Consider the following 22,691-nt stretch of genomic DNA (forward strand, 5'->3'; position numbering starts at 1 on the left):
CTCACCGATCAAATCCCTCCCCGAATGTGTGATTTAATCTTGATGTTATATGAAAGCTTAATGAGATGGTAAAATACAAAAACTACTTATAACACGCCGTCCAAATAATATTTATGTAAAAGTAATGGAAGATTCTTTTATCTAACAGCATCACAACCAACCATTGGAACAGTGGCATTACCTTAGATAATTTCAACGCCCGGAAGAATCGGTGATCTCATATTCATGTGAACCAGTTCATACTCCATGCAAATAAAACATGTGGCCGCAGTATTATTCACAAATAACAGTGCCTTTTTCATTTGTAAAATGACAATCTACAATATTATCTAAGAGTTACAAATAATAATGACTTATACTTGATACTGCAGGCCGTAGTATATACAGTTTAGAGAGTATTTATGTAACCGGGCTTGGATTTAACTACATTTGAAATGTTTCAGATACGATCCTTGAGATATTTATTTGTGCTTCAACTCAATGCTATTGGAAATGGTATATACAGTTTAGTGGTTAATAAATTGAGATTTAAAAATCAAGATTGATCTCTGAAGCGTCGAACAGGAGCTTTCAGGGAAGACAAGTATGCAGCATCAGCCTTACTAATACCACTGAATAGATAATTGAAAGGAGACATTTTTATGTACCTCCCAGAGCCAGGAATAACTTTGAGTTCATCATTTTCCCATACAACTCTTCCTCCAGCAATTGTAACTTCAACTTTCCCCTGTTTTAAGAAAGAGAGAGACCAAAATTTTCATAAACCAACCATCTTATCATGTTTAAATGTTTAAGAAAGAAAACAATGACAGCAATTAAAATTTTGGAACTTGTAAAACAATAGTGAAATTGCAATACTGGCGATGGTTAAAAATAAGAACGTCCAAATCATGTAGGTGCAAGCTTTTTACTCCATCCTAAATGCCTATTCCTTTAAAGAACAGTTTATCAGAAACCTAGGGCATGTTTGTTAACCAACAGTAACAGCTTATGAAGAAAGATTGCAAGGACATCTGATCATATTTAAACCACAAACGGCCAAAATTTAATTTTTTATATGATAAAATGCCTGTGACCTCAAACCCTTGTAGACATTATATCTTATGGTTGTATAGACGAAAGTAATAAATAAATATAAACTAGCTACATCTCGTCCAGGTGCTTTCTACTGCATCTCGTCCAGGTGCTTTCTACTGCATCTGGACGAAATCCCAGGTGCTTTCTAGCATATGAGATTAGCATGTGCAAGAAAGGAGACGAAACCCCAGGTGCTTTCTACTGCTAAATTAGCTACATGGAAAGACTTTTCATCAAACACCTTGCTTTTGCATAAGTGAAGCAAGAGATACAAAACACCCAAAATGGAAGAACGGATATAACAAATAATGATTAGAAAGATGTCCATATTCCAGATTAGTATAAAAAGAACTCCTTTTGTCGTCCACACTCTCTAATGCAAAGACCGAGGAGTGTTAAAAATATTTATACAAATTTAGTACCTGTTCATTTACTTGTTCATGTACATCAAAAGAATAACTATTGAGCGGAGATCTATCGACTATAGCCATTAGTATATCAGATTAGAAGTATATGAAAACATAATTGCAGCAAAGACTTAAAATTGGCATCACAGGGAGTACCTTTAGTTTCAATCCTTCATAAACATTAGTATCCGTTCTCGAATGGTGAGACTTGGCAGATATTTCGACGCTTGAGTTTGGATTTAGTATTATAATATCGGCATCAGATCCAGCTAGTACAGCGCCCTTTCTAGGATATATATTAAAGATCCTTGCACTGTTAATTTTTCAGATAAATTAGCCAAATATTGACCACACATCTGCAGCATGCACCTAGTTCAACATCCTAACTAAGAAGTAAGAGCATTAACGCATTTCTTTGGTTTCCGCAGAAGATTTTTATAAAGTGAAAGGTTCACCAACTAGTATGTTTATCCATATCCTAGATTAGAAAACCATGAAGAGACAGATTTATGTGCAGTTCCCAGGCATCCAACCTATATGGCTACAAATATCTACTCGACAGTCTGTGTAAATGCGTAGTGGTCCTGTGCCCCATGACACTCCATTATCAGAGAAAGAAAACAAGGGTAAAAAATACCATCTTTGACAAAAAGATCATATATGGATCAAATAAGGCACTACAAATTTGTGATTATAAAAGAATACCATCCAGAACTTGTTATCTGCACATAGTCTGTAACAGATATCTGGCCCGACTCCTGCAGAAAGTTAGATTATATTAAACATAAACTGATAAAGTGTCGCAGAACTCACTACCGACTTGAACCCTTATCAAGTTAGTAAGTTAGCCCTCAATTTATGGATTCTTACCACCATCAATTCCCAAACAACATGCATCCTCTCTTCTATACCTGCAAATTGCGTATAAGGATACAACTAAGATATTACCGAACTGTTTCAGTATCTCAGCCTCCAAAATAAAAAACAAGCATATAGGAACTCGGGATTACCATTTACCCCATTGGGAATCTTTCGAAAATCATCAATACCAAAAGCTTTTTGAGTAGAATTGAAAGTGCAATGATCAGTTCCTACAAGCTGCAACATCAAAGTCTAGTGAACAATGGAACAAAGAGTTCATCTGCAACTGCCTAACAAAACAAGTCCAGCAGAAACATTTTCAATTATCAAACATCTAACAACCTGCAGGTGACATCAAGGCCAACCCAGTGATGGTATAAACCAGGTACGGTACAAGGATGGCAGTACAAGCTTGTCTATAATTTCATTTCAAAGTTTTAAGAGCAGCACTAATCGATGATCCTATGGACAACCATTGATATATTATGGTTGAGGTGCTATATTGTGTAAATTTGAGGTGCTAACTTAACGTCACACTATCGATCAAAAAAAAAAAAACTTAACTTCACATTAGACTACTTGAGAAGAGTAAAACTCAACTTCACACTAGACTATTTGAGAAGAGTAAATAGGATAATGTCATGCTGGGAAGGTTCTTCATTAACATTTTTTATTGATAACTCTATCCAAATTCCAAAGAACAAATGAAAAGAGAGGTGATGGCAATAACTTCAGAATAACTTCTATCCTCCTCCTACATTAAGCTTATTTAACACATTTATCGCCGTTAGATAGGAAGTAGAACATGAAAGAGCGAAGGAACCTATCAAAAGTAGCCACTAGCAATGCTCCTAATAGTGGTATCAGCGTCTGAATTCACCTGCAAAACTCCTGTTGAAAGGGCAGCTTTAAGGGCTTTACCATGTCCCAGTTTTCTTATTGGAGGCCTCATGACATACCTGAAAGAACGGAAAGGATACACATGTTTCTTGAGAAAATATTAAGCAAGAGAGAATCCAAAGATATTCTGATTCTTACTTAGCTGCAGTGGTGAAATCAGGATCCCAAAGTTTAGAATCATCAAGCACCAATCCAGAGGTTACAGGTTCTCCGATAATCTTTTGCCCTGCAGTTTCGTAACAGCAGATTTAAGAGGTTGCCACCATATGTTCTAACAAAACAAGTACATATATAACTTCTACTGTAGAAACTAAGGGCTAATATTGTCACCAGTGTTTTAAGACATGGAATTCTGGTGTTCATGGTGTTCAGTGTGCCTTTGTTTTAGGGATGATTTTCCGAAAGTAAAGAACTGAAATTACGTTTATGAGTTTAGCTCGAGGTCCTTGCGTATATCAAGATAATGATCGTTGAAGGATATTTTTCAGTCGTGAGGAAAAGGGGTTGGTTGCAGGGAGGAAACCAGAGAAAGAGTAGAAGGAACTACAATGCTCCTACATTTTCCTTTGCTTCCCTCCATGCCAAAAATCAACCCCTTTTCCATGCTTACGACTGAAACTACCCGTGAACGATCCTTATCTTGATTTAGGAAAGGACTTAGAGTCAGTCAATCTCTCCCAGGCTCATTAACCGAAAATAGCCTTACAATTAGCAATTAATAATACTCTAGAAAACAACCAAAGATTACAAGTCGTCTCCTCATCTTACGTCTTATTTCACTTGTGATTGCATCAATCATATTCATCTTTTATTTTCTTAAAGTTAAATACCTTATTATACCCAAAAATTTCCTCTAAAATATACTCTATCTTGAAGTTGAATGTAGAGGATAGATTCAGTATCCTAGTTTTCCTTGAACTAAATTGAGAAACTTGTTCTAATTATGCAATATATCAGACTGCACAGATGCATCACTATTCATCAATACCAGGAAAAACTTGTATAAAGGGAAACAGAATCTTAACCTAACTTTTGAGCCTTAGCTATCTCCTCCATGGCATCAATGCTCATCACGTGGACTATCTACAGGGGTGTATTTATTAATCCTGCCAAACGAACAGCTCTTGCAGTAGCCTCTCCTTCAAGCTAGATAAGAATTAAACATTAAGTGAAGTAATACCAGAACACATGTTCTCTCCTTGCAGGATTTGGCCAGAAAAGGTCCATAACATAAACCAACAACTATATACTACTTAATGAAATGTAATGTGGAGAAGTAAATGTTTTAATGGTCTCAAACGCACATCTCAGAAAACATGTTAAAGGCTGAAAACTATGCATTAGAAATTTGTAAAGACCGGGAGAGGCATTCGAGTGCAGTAAATATGTGCTTAAGATTGACCATCTTTAAGAATGTTGAAACAAGCTTCCTAAAGAAAAGTTTTACCATGAGCTTCCTCCAAATTATCAAGAGCTGTTTGGATCACTTCATCTTCAGTTATACCGATGAACTTTTCTCGATCAATTTTCCTTACCAGAGCAAGAAATAACTTGACTGCAAGCCTAATTGATTGAAAACGAGCATACAACGAGCATCTCGCTTTCCCGGGTTCCCCGTCAGTGAGACGAACATTGTAAAAATGTTCTCCAAAAAGAACTGTCTTGATTAGGGATGTCAATGGGTACCCAATTACCCGGAACCGGACCAGACTTGGCTTAATTTGGTCCGGTTCTGAGTCCTCATATTGGACCCATTAGTAGTTTTAATACCGGACGGGTAGAACCGCTAAGGAACCGGTTAGTTCAGAGTCCTTATCGGGTATACCCGACGGGTACCCGCGGTTCCCGGATACCCGACCTAAATTTGCTTAAAACCTCAAAATAAGGTATCAGCTATGATAATTCCGCCTGTCACTCTCTGAAACCTCTCTTCCGGAGAACCTAAACTATGCTTGAAAAAGCGATTTCCATGGCGACTGTTGAATCGATACGATTTCGTCACTATCCCATGCCTTTTGTAGTTTAATTTTATTCCTTTTCTAGCTTAATCTACCATTTCTAAGTAATTTGATTTTCCTGTCATTATTATTGGTAGTTAATAGAGAAGAATCAAGGTTATTCAAGTTCTGGCTTGATTAATAAGGATGGTTTTTGGAAAAATTCAAACTTTGAATGAGTTTTATATGGAGTTAGATGGTGTTTTTAAACGAGAAAAAAGCTGAAAATCACTAGTTGTTGTCACTGTTTGTTGGGAAGTGAATGGCTGAATTAGAGACTGTTTCGGTGTGTGAATGCTTAGAAATGTTGAGTTGTATTCAAGCATGAATTTGCAGGTGAAAAATACATATGAGGAGCTCAATATAGCAGGGAGAGATACACCTCTTGACAGCAACAAAATTGCACATAAACTGTTTGATGAAAAACCTGAATTAAGAAAAAAAGGGTAAAAATTATTACTTCATTCTTTACTTATTCAGTAATTGTGGGAGTGATTTGTTGGTGGATTTTGATTAATTTGATCGTTTAGGATATGGGATATGTGGCTTATTAAATTTCCAAGGCTTTGCGATTGAAATTACTCCTAGGCGTACTAAAGCATCGTTTAACATTGCGTTACAATCTATCTAATGGTGGAATGTTCTGAATTTATGCCGTTTGATTCATTGGGGAATGATATCTTTGTTTGTGTCTTTGTTCCTAAACTCAATTTAATTTCATTGGTGCACAAGCTTGGGGTTTAAACTATAGTAGTCATGAGAAATTGGGAATTTCAGAAAGGGAAGAAGGGAGGCATCGAAGGATAGGATGAGGTCAGTACAATTACAAACTAGGTGACTCCATGGGACCATAACCACCAAAGATGGAGCTATAAGAAGGCGATCCCGTACTGTTACTGATGAATAATAACTTTGGTGTTTAGTTTTCATGTTAGTGCTTTTGGACCACTATTGCAGGACGAGTGATATTAGCTTTTGTTTTTTTGGAAGGCAAATGAATATGACAGCATCACCAAAATGGTACTGGGACTTTGAAAAATGATGCAATCATAAACTATGGGGTGCGGTGCCAGTATACTGTATATATACTGTTTGCTCGAAGTCCCAACACCATTGCCATAGTCCAATGAGAAGTACCAAAGCCTTGAGATTAAAGCTCAGGCCTTTTTTTTTTGTCTGTAAGTGTAAACAAGTATTGGAAACTTGTAACCACTGTATTCTGTTTTTGTTTTTTTTGGAATTCTTATGTGTTTGAGTTGTCTGGAGATTTACATTAATGTATTGGTACGTATTTTCATTTGCACTAAAACTAGATATGAAATACCCGTTTAATACCCGGAACCGGTGGGTATCCGGCTGTTTAAGGGGTCCGGTTCTGGGTTCATTAATTTAGGAACCGGAACGGGAACCGCTAGGATCCGAAACCGGGAAAAATAATAGGGTCCGGTTATGGGTAGTATGATACCCGGGAGAAACCGGACCCGTTGACTGCCCTAGTCTTGATAGCCCGTACTAACAATTACCCTATGAAAAAATATGTTTTGCATATAGTTAAATCCTCTTCTTCAGTAAACTTGGGACCACGAATTCTATCAGATATTGTAGCAGAGTGTGAAAGATTAAAAGTAATAGAAAGAAAGAAGAAGATGTGATTTTGGAGACGGGAATAATGGAATTTATAGGGTAAGAAAGATAATTGAGTCGTTGGCGGTCAAAGTAAAACCGCACGGCTTTACCATGACCGCTCGTTTGAATTACCAACGACTATTTATTTTTTTGTTGTAAATACAACACTAGATTTGATTCTCAACCAAACCAATAGATTTCTTTCTTAGCCAACAACATGCACCATGTTTTGTAAAGGCAAAGTGAAGCAAATATTATGTATCGAAGCAAAAGAGGTTTGTCCATTATGTTTCATGGATAACCACAGTCTTATACAATGCATTTGGATGTATTCAAAGTTTCCACAAGAAGGTTGTTCACGCATCAGAATGGTGATTGAATCACAACCGGAAAAGCTCAGGTATTTGCAATGTCAAGATCCCAACTGTCCAGAGGAATCACATATGCTATATGATGCTATGAAGGTTAAAAAAGAAGAAGAAAAGTTTGCAGCACTCTGCAAAAACTTCAAACTTAAATCCTAATTGAAGAAGAGTTATTACACTATGAGCATTATGGAGATGGAGATCACGAATACAAACATTATCCACGTACAATCAGTGGATGCTCAAAGCCCGGAGTGCAGGACTTTTATGCATTTGTGCACTTCTACCGAAGAAGACACATATGGAAGGCATTTATGGAAATGTCGTAGGTGTTTTTTGGTGGAGTGGGCTGAATAAAGTTGAGGGACAAATCGATTCACTATGGTATTATGTTATTTAGTTTGGTGTTTATTTTGTGTTATGACTAGAAATAACCTGTGTCGTTACGGCACGGCATGAGGTTAACAGAGAGTTCTAATAAATATCTAGAGACAGCTCGTGTCATAACAACACTGCTCTAATATGATATCTGACTGCTCTAATTTTTAATTTTATTTCTTTCTTTATTTGGGATTGTAATAATTTTAGTTTATTTTTATTTTCTTTTTTTTGTGGGTTGTAATAATTAGTTTTATTTTTATTTCTTTCTTATTTGGGCTTGTAATTTAGTTGTTTGTTAGGCTTGTAGTTTCTTTTAAACTAAAATTTGGCCTTCAAAACCCAACCCAAAAAAAAAAAAAAAAAAAAAAAAAAAAAACTTTGCTCCTTATTTCAAAAACCAAAATTTTATCCCAAGCAAAACCAAATTTTCTTTTCAAAACCCTTTCAAACCAAATTTTCAAAACCCATTAAAACCAAAATTTTTTGAAAAAATGGGGCGAGTGTGTGAATAAACTCCGTAGTCTCCATGAATACATGTACCCTAACATAATAAATCAGTTATCATGTATCGTCTTACCCCAGACTGATGGCCCATTTGAACTAAACGCAAGCATGATACAAATACTTCCTATATTTCGAGGGTTCGATTCTGAGAATCCCTATAACCATGTAAGAGAGTTAAAAAAATTGTCCGGGCTTTACAACTGACCATATATCCGAAGACTCTTTGAAATTGCGTTTGTTTACTTTTCTTTAAAGGAAAAGACCAAAACATGGTTTTACGGTTTGAGACCGCAGTCAATCACCACTTGGGACCAACTCACAAATCAATTTGTCGGAAAGTTCTTTCCACATCATAGGACCATCTCTATTCGTCGAAGTATTAAGTGTTTTGTCAGTTAGATGGAAACACTTTTTCATTATTTTGAACGATTTAATGTTGTTGTTTGAGTGTCCTCATCATGGCCTCGAGAAGTGGAGACTGGTCGCCATTTTTATGAGGGACTAGACTTTAAGTCTCGAGCCTTGGTTGAATCTATGTGTAATGGTGAATTCATTGATAAAACTGTGGACGATGCATGGTTATTTCTAGCTGAAGTTGCAGAGAAGACCCATCAGTGGGAAACCTATAGGGAAACTAGGACCATGCCACATGATATGGGTAATCACCATGAGTCAGATGTTGATTTTCCCAATGAGCTTAATTCTGGATATAGTGTTTCATACCCTATTGCTGAAAATGTCAATCCATATTCACCTATTTTAGAGGCAGATGTATGGACGAAAAACACTAATGGTTTTGACAAAGTAGGATTTTCATGTATTTGTGATGATGATGATTATGATGATGTTATATTAGAAGAACATGTCTATGCTGAAAATGTTATGGAACCTTTGGGTTCAAATACATTAGGCTTTTCTGCCCCGACCTTCATGAATGATGTTTCTTCTAGTATTCCATATACATGTGATGAGGCTACTGATTTAGATATTGTGCAGTTATCCTGTGAAGAGCATGACTTAGGTAATGTTGAATCTTCTGTTGACACTAATGATCCTATGCATGAAAATATAGTTGATGTGTCTGATTCCATACTTAAGCCACATATATTGTTTCTTTTGATGTTAATTTGGATATTTCGGATAACCATGATTCTGAATTTGGACTTGTGAAATTGTGTTGTGATGATGAGCATGCTACACAACTTGATTATGATTTAGAAAATGCTGATGTGACTGATAATATTGGTACTTTTGATCTCATGCATGTGAGAAACTTAGATGTCACCTTCTTGCCTAAGTCACAGATTGAGATCATTCCACCCAACCTAGATTTGGTTTGTAACAAAAATTTTAAACCAACTTTTCTGAAGATTCCCAACCTAGGATTGGAACTGTGTGCCTCTCAAGTCCTCTTGGACTATTTTGCATCTAAATACAATACTTTTAAGGAGCCACAGTTGGAATATGCATGTTTGTCCATCCCAAACAAAGTCCATTTTCAGTTAGACCTTGTGAATCCTGCACCCCTAAAATTGTTAGATTTTGTGCTTAAAAGTAAACCTGTTGAAAAATTTAGGTTTAGGGGTGATTCATCCGGTTTTTCACTCTCGCTCTCATTTCAGTCCAATTTTAGTGTTTTGAAACTGTCTATGTTTCAACACTTCGTCTTTTGGGTTGATCCTCAACTCTTTAGACTGTATGTATATAGTGAATTGTTTGTATATAATCCGGTAGGTAATGTTTAGTGGAATCATATGTTTCTTGTATATATTGTGTTAACCCAATGTGAATTCAGTTGAGTTACTGTTGGGTTTTGCCCTGAATAACGGAGTTCTAATATTACTTTCGCCGAAATCGGGTATTCTCTTTCCTTTTTCTCTACTCAACATGATCCTCTTCATGTGTTGTATTATAATTTTGTTCATATTTTGAAACATTGAGGACAATGTTTAGTTTAGGTTTAGGGGTATAGAGTAGATACTTTGATAATATGCCATAATTGAAAACAGAACTCCCTCTTTTGAAAAAATTGAAAAATTCCAAAAAAATTGAAAAATTGAAAAAAAAAAAAAAAAACATAAAAATGGAGCTCATTTACCTTGAAATGTTGACTCTTGTGCAAATATGTAATTTTTAGGAGTCTTAGTGTAGATATTTAGGCACCCTGATTCTAGCACAATTCACATAGTGATAAGAAACTTGCACGCGCACGATCTACCAATACATGTATAGCCTCGATATTCAAGGTGTTTGATAGGAAGTCACGATTGCCAATCACTTTAGAATACTGAATGAGACTTGACTAGCTTGTTCTTTGGTTGGCTGGGATAGAAGTTGGAGGATACGTTAAGAAAAGCAACCATAGAATTTGACCGGATGCATTCGATAAGGGCCACCTCTTGCTAAGAGTCATGTAATTATGTTTTTCTTTTTGTTCATGTATCAAAAGTGTCACTATGTTGTAAAGATCAAAGTTTTTTCTTGAAAAAAAAAATAAAAACAAAAAATCAAGTATTTATTTATTCCATGTTTTGTCATGTTAAAGACAATAGTTCTCTCTTGTTCCAAAAATAAAAGAGAGTAATCAATGTAAATAAGAGTCATGTAAAGAGTCATCTTTTTGTTGTAAATAGTCTTGTAATAAGCAAGGAGGGTGCAGCCATTGATGTATAACGCGGGTAAACTGAAATATCACCAACTCATTGGGTGAACATTCACAATTCTCGTAAAGCCGGACAGCTAGCTTGGCTTAGAATTCGGTTCTTAGCCTAAAAACTATCTCTTGGTGATTAGTAGTCATAACTTCAGGTCATTCTAGACACATGTGTAGATACACTTTACACTCTTATCACATGTCCTTTTTTTGTTATCAGTGCTAGGATTGTGCCTTTGATAGCTAGATTGACATCTCCATTTTGCTGTGAGCTTAAACTGACTTGCACATGTCACATTTGATGGAATCTGAGCTTATATTTTGACCTAGAACTTTGTAGGTACGTTCTAAGCAAACCTTCACGAGACTTCGCTCGTCCACTAGGGACACTTAGTGGTTTAAAAGGCTTAGTGCATACGCTAAATGCATTCGAGAGACCAGCGACAGTGGTATAGGTAGGATTTCCTTAGTTTTGTTTTACTTGAGGACAAGTAAAATTCAGGTTTGGGGGTATTTGATGAGTGCTAAAAAGTGCATATTTCTATATATTTTTCTTGGCATTTAACTCATCTTTTGTGCATTAATTCTACATTTTATCCCATATTCTGTATTTTCTTTGTTTTTAAGAATAAATATTTTTATTAATTAATTTTTCATTTTTAGGTTGTAAATAAAGTTTGGATGAATTGCGGAGCGAAAAGAGAAGAAAAGTAATGAAAAGTCGGGAGGAGTTACACAAGGAAGCCGCGAAGAATGTTGTGCACAAGACCAAAAGGCTAGAACTGGGCTTGAAGAGGAAGAATTGTTCTTAAAGAAGATATGGGCTTGGCATACCCAAGGCCCAAAACCCTCACCCAAACCCATTTCCAATATCCATACCCGCCTTCATCTTCAGCCGTCAGATTGGATCATCTCAGCATCCTACGGTCGCTTCATCGTCGTGCATCGAAGTCTAAAGCTCCTGTCTAACACTACAGCACCTAACTTCATCTTGAGCCGTCAGTTTCGTTGTACTTTCGCATCCAACGGTCGCTCCTCGCTTCCTTCCATCTCGCCGTTGGATCAATCCATCATCTTTGCATCCAACGCTTTATCTTCGCTGATCATCAAGATTCTCTCCACCTGCTCAACACCTGAGTACCAAACACCTATACCCTAAACCAAACAGCACCTAATCTCTTCTCCATCGACTCCATCTTCTACACTCCGTCTGCAACAGCCTCACCTTCACCACCAAATCCGCCAACTCCACTACCTCAACCACCACAACCCCCACCAAAAGCCATCATGGCTATCACCTACCGAAAACCATCATTTCCCCTATCTTTCTAGCCATCTATTTCATCAATTTCTCATCTCTCATCTCACTGAAACCCTAGGTGAGAAATTGATAAAATAGGTGAATCTATAGAAGCAATTGAAGCATGGAGATGGACCAGGAGAGGCAGAAGAAGAGTGGGTCGACGAGATGGAGCAGTTATCCCATCAAATTTGGTGATATTTCAAAACCCTAACTTTACTGATTTGGGGATTTGGGGAGAAATAGTGTATGAACCCTAATTGGGTTTCTGGGTATAAATATAGGGGTGTGTGGGTGTTGTAAATAGGCCTGGACTAGCCAGTGCACCACCAAGAGGACTGGAATAGCCAGTTCCTCGATTCCTCACATGTTCTGTTTTTGTTTTTGTTTTTGTTTCAATTTCAATTACTCTTTATGTTCATCATGTTTTTAATTACTGTCAACATGTTCTAGTTCTTCAGCTAAGGCTCAGATGAAGCCTAGTGCACTGTTAAATGATGAATTGCTAGGATAGTCGTCTTAATGCTTGTCTTGCTTGAGAAATGGGAAGAAGTCAGTGCTCTGATATGCCTGTGATTGACTGTGCTGTCAAAAGACAGTCAATACTAGGGGCATATCAATGAGCAAGCTGATTCTCCTCCCATTCTAATGTATGCTTAAGATTCTAATTTCAACCTAGAATTGCATTGCTTGATTAGGACACAAGGTGGATTCTAAGCCCTTAGCTTAACCCACAATTTGTTTTCACAGTCACTTGCAACTCCGAATCTGTTTTTCTTATTGCTTAGTTAAATTTTCCTTGCTGCTTTGTTTAGTTTTTGTGCAATTTACAGCTTGTTGTGCACTGAAATCAGTGCACAAACTCCCCCCTGCCCTTGGCTTACAGCCTTGGTTCTTAACTGTTCTGCCTTATTGCTTTGCCTTGCTCACTGCCTTGGCCTATCCCTCATTGTCACTGCCTTGCATATAGCTTAGCTAGGAAAACTTCATAACACCCCAAGTCCCTGTGGAATGACCCTGTTCTTGCACACAAGCTACAACTGACCCTGTGCACTTGCAGGTATCACTGTAGGCATCCATTTATTGTCTTATTTTCACATCTTTAAATGCCTACCAGTGATATACAAATAGCTAAATCCTCTTGTTGAGTGAATCTAACACCACGAACTCCGGGAGGCATTTTTGTAGATGATTTGAGAGTGAAGAGATTTAGAATGTGTGAATTTGGAATTGAAATGAGGAGTATTTATAGAATCAAAATTCTAGCCGTTGGATGATAAAAAAATTCATTCGTCCAGATTTAGTCGTAGGCGGTTTTTGATCACACGCTGGAGGATTCACTTCAGACGCTGACGTTTGTAGGAAAAAGTGGCGGTTTTGGATCACACGCTAGTGGTTTTGGATCATACAACAGCGTGTTTGGTGCATCTAATCTACGACCGCACTTAACAAACCCTCAATTTTATTAGTTTGCCCCATCCGTTTTTCAAGTTTGTTGAGTCCATAGTAGAAGCAATACTCAACAAATTACGAGAAATACTCTAACAATTTATGAGAAATACTCTGCTCAAGTTATTATGGCAAAGCGTGGTATTTTTACCTACCTCAAAGTCTAATTGTACCAAAACTTTGAAGTAACACTACGATGATATGTTCTCCCCCTTAGTCAATACTAACGTCTTTTACATAATAGGTAAAACCTATAGATTATGATTCACCACCCCTTACATAATGCTTTGAAAAGTCATATGTTGTAGTAAGATACTATTTAATACTTCCCCCCTTTTTCAACAAAATTGGCAAAGGCGAAAAACTGGGATCACAATGAATTAAACAAAAGAGTGTCAAGACTAGAGAACACATATCAACCTTTAGTTTACACGATTTCACCAAGAAATCTCGGTTTGCATCAAGGAGACATAATGCACAAGCATCTCCTTAATTTCACATCCGCACTCCCCACAAAGATATTACCATGAAGCACAAGTTCAAAAGAACTCTCCCAATTAGATGTCATTCCCGAAAGAATAACAAAAGCGACATTTCTCTAAAAGAGAAGGATTTATAATATTGGATTTAGAAATCCCACGAGGAGATATGAGCTAAGAATCAATCATTAAAAATTTCTCATGAGATCGTGTTACTAAACAATTTAGAACTATCTCATGGTAATCAAACAATATACAATATGTCACGAAGATCAATTATTGCGACCATCTTAGCTAAGATACAAACCTGTGTCAACAAGATTTGATTTACTTTTAAAAGGAAGAATCAATCTTTTCTGCAAGGATTTACACCAAAAATTGGCTATTAAAAGCATATGAAAAGATATCATTGACAAAGAAGAAGATGCATATATATATATATGCATATGAAAAGATATCATTAAGAACCGTGCATAATATGTTCACAATGGACCAAGAAGGTTGAGAATATTCAAGTGATAACGGTGTTCAATGAAACTCAATACAAAACAAATGTTCACAAACACAAAGTGATTTAGTATCAAAGTTTTCTTAGAATTTTCTATGAAAGTTGTAGCAATGCCAAAGCCAAAAAGAATTATAAAAATTGTTTACGAGCATTTGTAAAATTCAGAGTGGGAGGGTTGGTGAACTGGCTCACAAACTGTCCCACATAAAACTCTATGGTCCGTAAACTGGGTTATCGAACTGTCCTGTTTCCCAAAATTAAGATGTCAACGGTTCACGAACTGGGTTCGCGAACTGTCCCAATCTGAACTTCACGGTTGGTGAACTGATTGACCAACCTTCATGTATTTCATAAACTCATATATCTATGGTTTGAGAGATGGTTTACCAACCTACCCTGAGCTGAAAATACAGAAGTTCTGAACTCTCAATTTGAAACTTTCCCAATGGTCATAGATAATAAATATCATTGCCTGAGAAATTTTCAAATGATCAACTTGAAACAAAAATAATTCATGAACAATAAATTGTTCTTAACCAAGATTGTTAAGGATTATGAACAACCATTGCTTATAAATTGTTCACCTAGAAAAAAAATCAAAAAATTAGCCCTAGATAAACCGGAAAAAAAACCACCTTATCAGTAGACTCCCCAAACTTCGAATTGATTTTTTTTATTAAACGATCGATCGTATTTCAAATAGTCAATCTATCTTCAAGTAAAACCAAAATGGACATAATCAAACACCTAATATATTTGGAAAATGAAAGATACGAAAAATTGAGAATGTGAATGCAACTAAGCAATAAAACCAACAGAGTTTCAGTAAAGTAGATTTGCAAAGCGATTTCGTGAAGAAAATATGAAAATCTACATGATTATTAAAATGGTCAAAATAAAAAATGAAAGTTTATCAAATGAAGGTAATAACAATGATATTATAAAAAGAACTTGGAGAGTAAGAAAAGAGATAGTCAAAGAGAAGTACGTATAAATCTAGACGTGATAATCTCTTTAATGACTTTAAGTGCTTTCTCTAAACACGCAAATATTTAGCATTTTATCAAGGTTAAATGAACTGATATCTATTCTCATCGTCCATTCAAATTCATTGACATCGATATGAATTTTATGGTTTCAATCTAGAGTCTAGACTCAACATAATTACTTATCCAAAACCATCTATCAAATAGATAACAATTTATATTTTATTGAATCATTAGCGTCTAATCAACATATACAATTTTCGGTTACATTTAAATAGAAATTTTCACTGTATTTGCTTTCCCATATTCATGGTAAAACCATTTTTATTAAACCAAACGCACACTAAACTAAAATGAATACCGTAGAAAAAAGAGAAAAAAACCAATACCATGTAATCAAATATGACAACCATTAGATATACAAGATTCTAGGGTTACGATGTTTTGTCAAACCTTTTATCAAATTATAATAAACGAGTCTATCCATAACTTTTTTTCTTCAAGAGTAACGAATCTCTTTATGATAACCAGATCCATTTTATAACTGGGTTAATTCTCGTTGGTAACTATCTGAAACCTTTTTTTTTTTTTCAAAACTAGTCATAAAACACCAAGGTGATCAAACTAGTGGTACAAAACATCCAGCCATATTATTTTTAATAAATAAAAACCATTTTATTAAAAAATGGCACAAAAAACCCAGATCAAATGATAATGAGTAAATTTAATTTTTGTTACTTAAAAAAAGCCAAACATACCCTTTTCATCTTTTCTTCTTCTTTCCTTTCTTTTTTCTTCTTTATTCCGTCTCCTTCTCTCCACCACCATCATCACCAACAACAACAAATATCTCAACGAACACCAGCAGCAACACCTCTATCACCACCAACATCAACACCTCCGTCTCCTCCATGAACGCCTCAGTCTCCTCTACGAACACCTCCGTCCCTTTTCTTGCACTTTTATTTTCAGATCTATCACCAACAATAGCTCTGCCACCACCAAACCAGTCACTATTTCCAGACCCGTCACCAGCAACACCTCCATCTTCTCCACGAACACCTCCTTCTCTTTTCTTCTACTTTTATATTCTGATCTATCACCAACAGTAGCTTCGCCACCACCAAACTAGCCTCTATGTTCAGATCCGCCACCAACAACACCTCTGTCTCCTCCATTAACACCATCATCACCTTCTTCTCTTTCTACGTCCTGATTTTCCATCAACAACACCGCCTCCTCTTACTTCTATTTTTTCCCACCACTACATGTCAGATCCTCCACCAACACTACTTATGCCTCCTCCTTCTATCATCTAAAACTATCACGAATACCTTCAAATTGGTTTCATCAATTCTGACAGTTTTGGTTGGTGAAAACAGTAAATTTATGATGAAACCAAATTTGGTTTCATCATAATCTTGTCTATTTTCTATCATGAAACCAAAGATTTTAATGATGAAAATTAAGTTTATGATGAAACCAAATTTTGGTTTCACCTGACTTTTGCCTAGTTTATTCGACCTGACTTGGAAGTCGGCGTGTTTAGTTTCATCATTGATGTTATGTTGGTTAAATAACAATATGAGGAAAAATGATGAAACCTAATTAGGTTTCATCATATTTTTTTTTTCATTTTGTTGAATATTGATCTCTATGAAACCAATTTTTGATGGTGAGACATAGGTGAATTGTTTTTTGTTGAAACTAATTTTAGTTGAGGAGGAAATGGTAGTGGTGGTTGTGGTGCTGATGGTTGTGGCGGCGATGTAGGTGGTGCATTTAATGGTGGTGGTAGGTTTTATCTTATTGTGTTTCATTTTTTCTTCTTTCTTCCTTCTCCTTTCTGTTATGATGAAACCAAATTTTGGTTTCACCTGATTTTTTCCTAGTTTATTCGGCCTGACTTGGAAGTCAGCGTATTTGGTTTTATCATTGAAGTTGTGTTGGTGAAATGATAATATGTGGAAAAATGATAAAACCAAATTTGGTTTCATCATTTTTTTATGTTTGGTTTCATCATTTTTTTTCTCATTTTGTTGAATATTGATCAATGAAACTCATTTTTTGTGGAGGTGGCGGTTGGTTGGTGGTGGTGGTGGCCAGTGATAATGGTGGTGTTGCTCGTCGGTGGCGCGCTGGTGGTCGTCGTCATCGATGGTCTGTGGTGGTGGTCGGCGGCGACGGTGGTTGGTGGCGGTGGTGGTGGCGGCGCGGTGGTCTGTGATGGTGGTGGTCGGCAGCGATCGGTGACGGTGGTTGGCGGCAGATGGTGGTCGGTGGTGTGGCTAGTTGCTGGTGGTGGGTTGTTGTTGGTGGTGATAATATAATAAAAATTAAAAGTGGGGTTGATTTGTTTTTGCTGGGGTGGTTTAACCTAGAAGAGTAATATAAACAGTTTATGTTAAATGGGGTTGTTGTGAACATTTTGTTTTGTTGGAGTTTTTTTCCATGAATAGTGACACCTTTGGGGTTATAACTCCGGCTGGTTTTTTTATCAGAATTATCGGTAAATATCTTGCCTTGCGTATTTTAATTATTTATTTATTGAAGGAGGATCCATGGACACTCTTAGATGGACACTATCATACATGATTTGCGTTATTTTCTCCGCAAAAGCCAAACGACAATGAATTTAAATCTAATATTTTGATGTCACGTTCTTCTTAGATACCAAACCTCACAATTTACCGATGTTAATTTCAACTGTTAACTTTTAACGGATGATATTCAAAGGAGTAGACGGAAGTGTTATACATCTCTAATTGTGTTCATTTTTGATAGGAATGTGAAATCTTATAAAAGAAATGTATCATCAAAATATTAAATTTAAATTCTTATAATTTGGATTTTGCCAAGAAAATGACACGAATGATGTATGATGTATAATATTCATGAGTGCGCATAAATCCTTCCTCATTTGACTCGTTAACTTATCCTGGGGCGGTTTATTTATTTTTTTTCACCCTAAAAGAGAAGAACTCCCCTACTTCATTTTGTTGCACTCGAGGAAGAGTCTTCTAACTTTCTGCGTCCAAAATCCCTAGCTCCTCTCAGTCTATCGCTAAATTTTAGAAGGTGATCGAGCTGACAATCTAAAGGTGCGATGAACTCTGAGATCAACCTCTTCCCTTTTTCCAGTTTTGGTATATTGTTTTCTTTCTTTTCTCTATTTTTTTTAGTTAAAATGTGACTTCTTTGAATGTAAAAATCAGTTGTAATGTTCCTAATTAAAGGAGGAGAAAATTTTCAGAATTCATATAATTATCATCCTTAGTAGCAATGTTTTAGAATTTACTTGGTAAGCAACCGTATTTATTGATTGTAGTTATCATTGATGAGTGAAGGTTGTTGGAGTAGATTTAGGTAATACTACTATTTGAATCATATGTGTCAATTGCTACATTTTAAACAGAAATTGATAGGTTGGGTTTTGCGATTTTGAAGTTTCTTTGTGGGAAAAATAGGTGATAGTTGTGAAATTTAGTGATAGGACTATAATACCATCTGAATGAACAGAAAAGTGGTTTTTAAAAGCTGGAAAAAATTAAACACTCAGCTGCACTTAGTATATTGTATTGCATGATGCCATTGTTGGAAATGCTTCAATTTGGTGAGTTTCATTGTTACCCCGCTTTTCCCTTCTTGTTTTTGAAGTCTCAATGCGAACTACGGCCAATGTTTTAAATCCAATCAGGCACTTCTTCACTAATTACACCCTGATACTATCGTTAAAACATGGATGCCTGAGCTAGGAAATATTTTTTAAGCTTAAGCCCTGTTGAATAAATGCAGGGAGTAATAATTGTTGTAGTATGTGCAGATGTCTTGAAGTTTCTTAAAAGAGAGATGTCCTACTGTTGAATCAAGACATTCTTGTCGTTCTGTTCTATGACTTTACTCTATTGGTTCTAAGCATGCTTATGATTTCAACTCTACATGCCTATGTTTATTGTTTATTATATTTATTATCTGTTTATTTTAAGGAAGTATTTCCTGCTCCTTAGTTCTCTCTGCATCACAACTAACTATAAGTAATTTGTCTTTTAGGTCGATGACATGAACTTCTATCGAGCTTGAACATCAGCGGTGGCTTTTCTAGGAACTTGGGCATTTAGCATCATGAATATCCAAATAACACCAGAGTTGCCTGTACTTGCAAAGTTAAAATTTGGGGTGAACTGTGTTAGATCGTTTTCCCAACGGTTAGCGATGCCCTATTGATTTACGGATGAATCTCAACATGTATGCTTTTTTTCTTCTCTTTTTAAATTTTATGATGCATCTTAGGGCGTGAAGTTCAAACCATTGAAACAAGGATACTCCATGCCCAGTCTCCCACCCATGTGAAGGATATAGATACACCTTGATACTTTAAGTAACTGCTGACCGTTCTCCGCCTTCTTCTCAAAGTGTCGGACCTCTGATAAAAATTAAGTGTTCTCTTTTCCAATTTCACTTTCGAGTACAAAGTCGTTATCTTATATCCAATGAAGTAGCACTCGTGTTAAAAATAATGCGAAGTTTAGTTAATTATCTGTTTTTCTTTGAAACTTTGTATTCTTACCTTAGATGCCAACATCGGAGCACTTTGGTATCACCTCCTACATAATGTCACCACCTCACCTCCACTAAATAGCCAGCAGTATGGTTTTGAATATTTAGGTCAGTACACACTGTTGTTACTATCCATATGTTAGCAATTCATTAGTTGACTTGTCAGTTATGTATTTTATATTGTTTTGTCCGTGAAATGGGAGATCTGATGTACGAGAGGATGACTGAATTTTGCAATTGGGGAAAGCGGCAGCCAATTCATAATGGGTGGTACAGTTAACTTAGACTAAGTACATTGACCTTGTGCAATTTGGCTACACGGTAGAGTAGAGAACCGGTTTTAGTATAACTGAGACTGTACACAGCTTAAAACTTAAAAGAAATTAACTGTCTTTGATTATAGGCGTACATCTTCTTATTTTTGTGATTTTGTGCATGCTAATATGCTGTTTTTGACCAATAGTTCAAAGATGTCTTAGACGTTCAATTGACCTGTATAATTTTTGGCGAAGTATTGTGTAAGTCCATATATGATATCCTGTAGTTATGGCCGTTTCCTGTTTGTCTCTGAACTAATGATTTTCTTCCAGTTTGGATAATTACCCTTACCTCTGTTCTTTTTTGGACTGCTCTATTAGGATGCAAATGCAACATTGCTACATTAAGGCTTGTGATATATAGATGTGTATGGTGCCTTTTTCTGGGTTGTGTGTTAGGTCTTAGGTGTTTGAGTTTTCACACCCAGTACTGTGACACTGTGAGGGTTGAAGCGCTAGTGCTTTCTCTACCTCTTGTCCAGAGATTTTTATTGGAGTAATGTTCCAGGTGGTATACCATCTCTCTTTGAGGAAGCGAACTTAATTTGCCAGCTTTTGCAGGAGTATGACTGAAAGCACATCTCATCTTGGAGATCTAATTGGCAGCAATATGGTGTTGGATAGTGAAATTTTTGATGAGTTTGAGATAGAAGATTGTGATAATACCAGCAGACAAGACAATCAACTTGTAGAATTGACTGTAGACGTGGGACCTTCAGAACCATGTATAGGCATGGAGTTCAATTCAGCAGATGATGGTAAAGATTATTATGGTGCGTATGCCAGACGTAATGGTTTCACTATTCGTGTTAACCGTAAGCGAAGATCTCGTATAGACGAAGCTGTTATCGGGTTTGATTATGTATGTTCTAAAGAAGGTTTTCGTCCAAAGAGATGCCTAGGAGAAGACAGAACTATTCTATTGTCGAAGCAATCAAGAGTAGGGTGCAAGGCAATTTTAGTTATTGCTTACAGGAGGGAAGTTGAAAAATGGGTTGTCACAAACTTCGTTAGAGAGCATAATCATGACCTAATGGGTCCTGCAGAGGTTCTAGTGAGACGGTCATCGGTGAAGGCGTCAACTGAGGTATGCATGCACTTGAACTGCTCTCGTATTGATCTAAGATGGCAAGTTTTGCCTGTAATAAAGCAATGCTAGGAGGTGACTGGAAGAGCTAACATGATTCTTGCACTGCTCCATGAAACCCACACATTGATTGTCCAAGAATTCATTTTACCTAGTAAATTACCCTTAAAGATAATGAGAATTGTTTCTGCATCTACTTATTACTCGAGAGTTTGATAACTGTTCTTGATTCCTGAAGATCAGTTGACTTTTAGTTGGGAGTGGAAGTAGCTGTCCTCTATAGTAGTACAATGTCATGTAATCATGTCCTCAACACCATTGTACTTTTCCATGGTTTGCTTTTGCAGGATGCGAAGGATAAAAGAATTCGGGAACTAACCTCAGAACTCTACAATGAGAGACAAAGATTCCAAAGACGGTGCTCAGCATATGAAGAACGTTGTGCAGCTTATAAAGTAAATCTAGGTAAGATTTTAAAGGATATTGAGCTACACTCAGAACACCTTTCTGTTAGTGTTTCAAACATCCTTCAGACCATAAAAGAGGTTGACGATGAACATTGAAAGACCCACACAAACCCCGGCTAGTCTTTTTGTGCTAGTTGTCTGTTGTAATATATTTTCATTTTTAGTTTCTAGTTCTCTTCTCTTGCTGTATATCGTCACTATTGTATTTGCTTTATATTTTCAAAAGTATTTAGCTTGATCAATTGTTGAGCTCAGTTACAGTGATCTCCAGTTATGAGAACGAGATTTGATTCGGTAACGAAAATGCCATATTGTAACCAGAAAGAATCTTCCTGGTCGGATGTGGGGTCGCCTATTCTGACAAACCAACTGTTTAGTAAGTCGACCCAAAATTACCATGTTATTTATTCTACCAGTACCAAGTTTATGTGATCATCCATCATACTTTTTGCTAGTATTATCAATATCAAGTCCTTCAAGAGGAAGGGTTGAGAAATCCCAGAGGCTAAAAATAGATGGCCATACGGTTGGGCTTTGGGGATGGAATCCCCAAAATTTTAACTCCTGTCAAGAAATAATGCTGCTTATGAATAAAGATTGAAGATGAACCATATGTTGACCCTAGTCTCGTATTCAATTATTCTCAAAGTTATCACAGCTTTTAGTGAACAAGTGTAATTATCGACTGCCTATGTTTTCAAGCGATTCCCACAGTAATTTACAAACAGCACAGCCACATGCTAGCTTCCGCCATGATGACTCTTACAATT

General features: G+C 36.4%; 2 protein-coding genes across 3 annotated transcripts; one reads left to right on the forward strand and one right to left on the reverse strand.

Annotated features, from left to right (window-relative positions):
- Positions 1-222: 222 nt before the first annotated feature.
- LOC113320889 (dihydropyrimidinase-like) lies at positions 223-4,339 on the reverse strand. Its single transcript, XM_026568789.1, has 8 exons — positions 4,271-4,339; positions 3,384-3,471; positions 3,226-3,304; positions 2,495-2,582; positions 2,355-2,395; positions 2,190-2,242; positions 1,641-1,797; positions 223-727 (listed from the first exon to the last, which is right to left on the reverse strand). Exons 1-8 carry the CDS (start codon positions 4,314-4,316, stop codon positions 536-538), a joined length of 744 nt encoding a protein of 247 aa, XP_026424574.1. The 5' UTR covers positions 4,317-4,339; the 3' UTR covers positions 223-535.
- Positions 4,340-18,445: 14,106 nt separating this feature from the next.
- LOC113320497 (protein FAR1-RELATED SEQUENCE 12-like) lies at positions 18,446-22,217 on the forward strand. Of its 2 annotated transcripts, none has more exons than XM_026568405.1 (4): positions 18,446-18,639; positions 19,544-19,738; positions 20,929-21,454; positions 21,802-22,217. In XM_026568405.1, exons 2-4 carry the CDS (start codon positions 19,725-19,727, stop codon positions 22,015-22,017), a joined length of 756 nt encoding a protein of 251 aa, XP_026424190.1. In that variant the 5' UTR covers positions 18,446-18,639; positions 19,544-19,724; the 3' UTR covers positions 22,018-22,217. The 2 variants fall into 2 exon arrangements, with proteins under 2 accessions (XP_026424190.1, XP_026424189.1); XM_026568404.1 differs by having other exon boundaries at positions 18,447-18,594.
- The last annotated feature ends 474 nt before the right edge of the window (positions 22,218-22,691 follow it).

Source organism: Papaver somniferum, chromosome 11 (genome assembly GCF_003573695.1).
Source record: "Papaver somniferum cultivar HN1 chromosome 11, ASM357369v1, whole genome shotgun sequence".
Classification (NCBI taxonomy): Eukaryota; Viridiplantae; Streptophyta; class Magnoliopsida; order Ranunculales; family Papaveraceae; genus Papaver; species Papaver somniferum.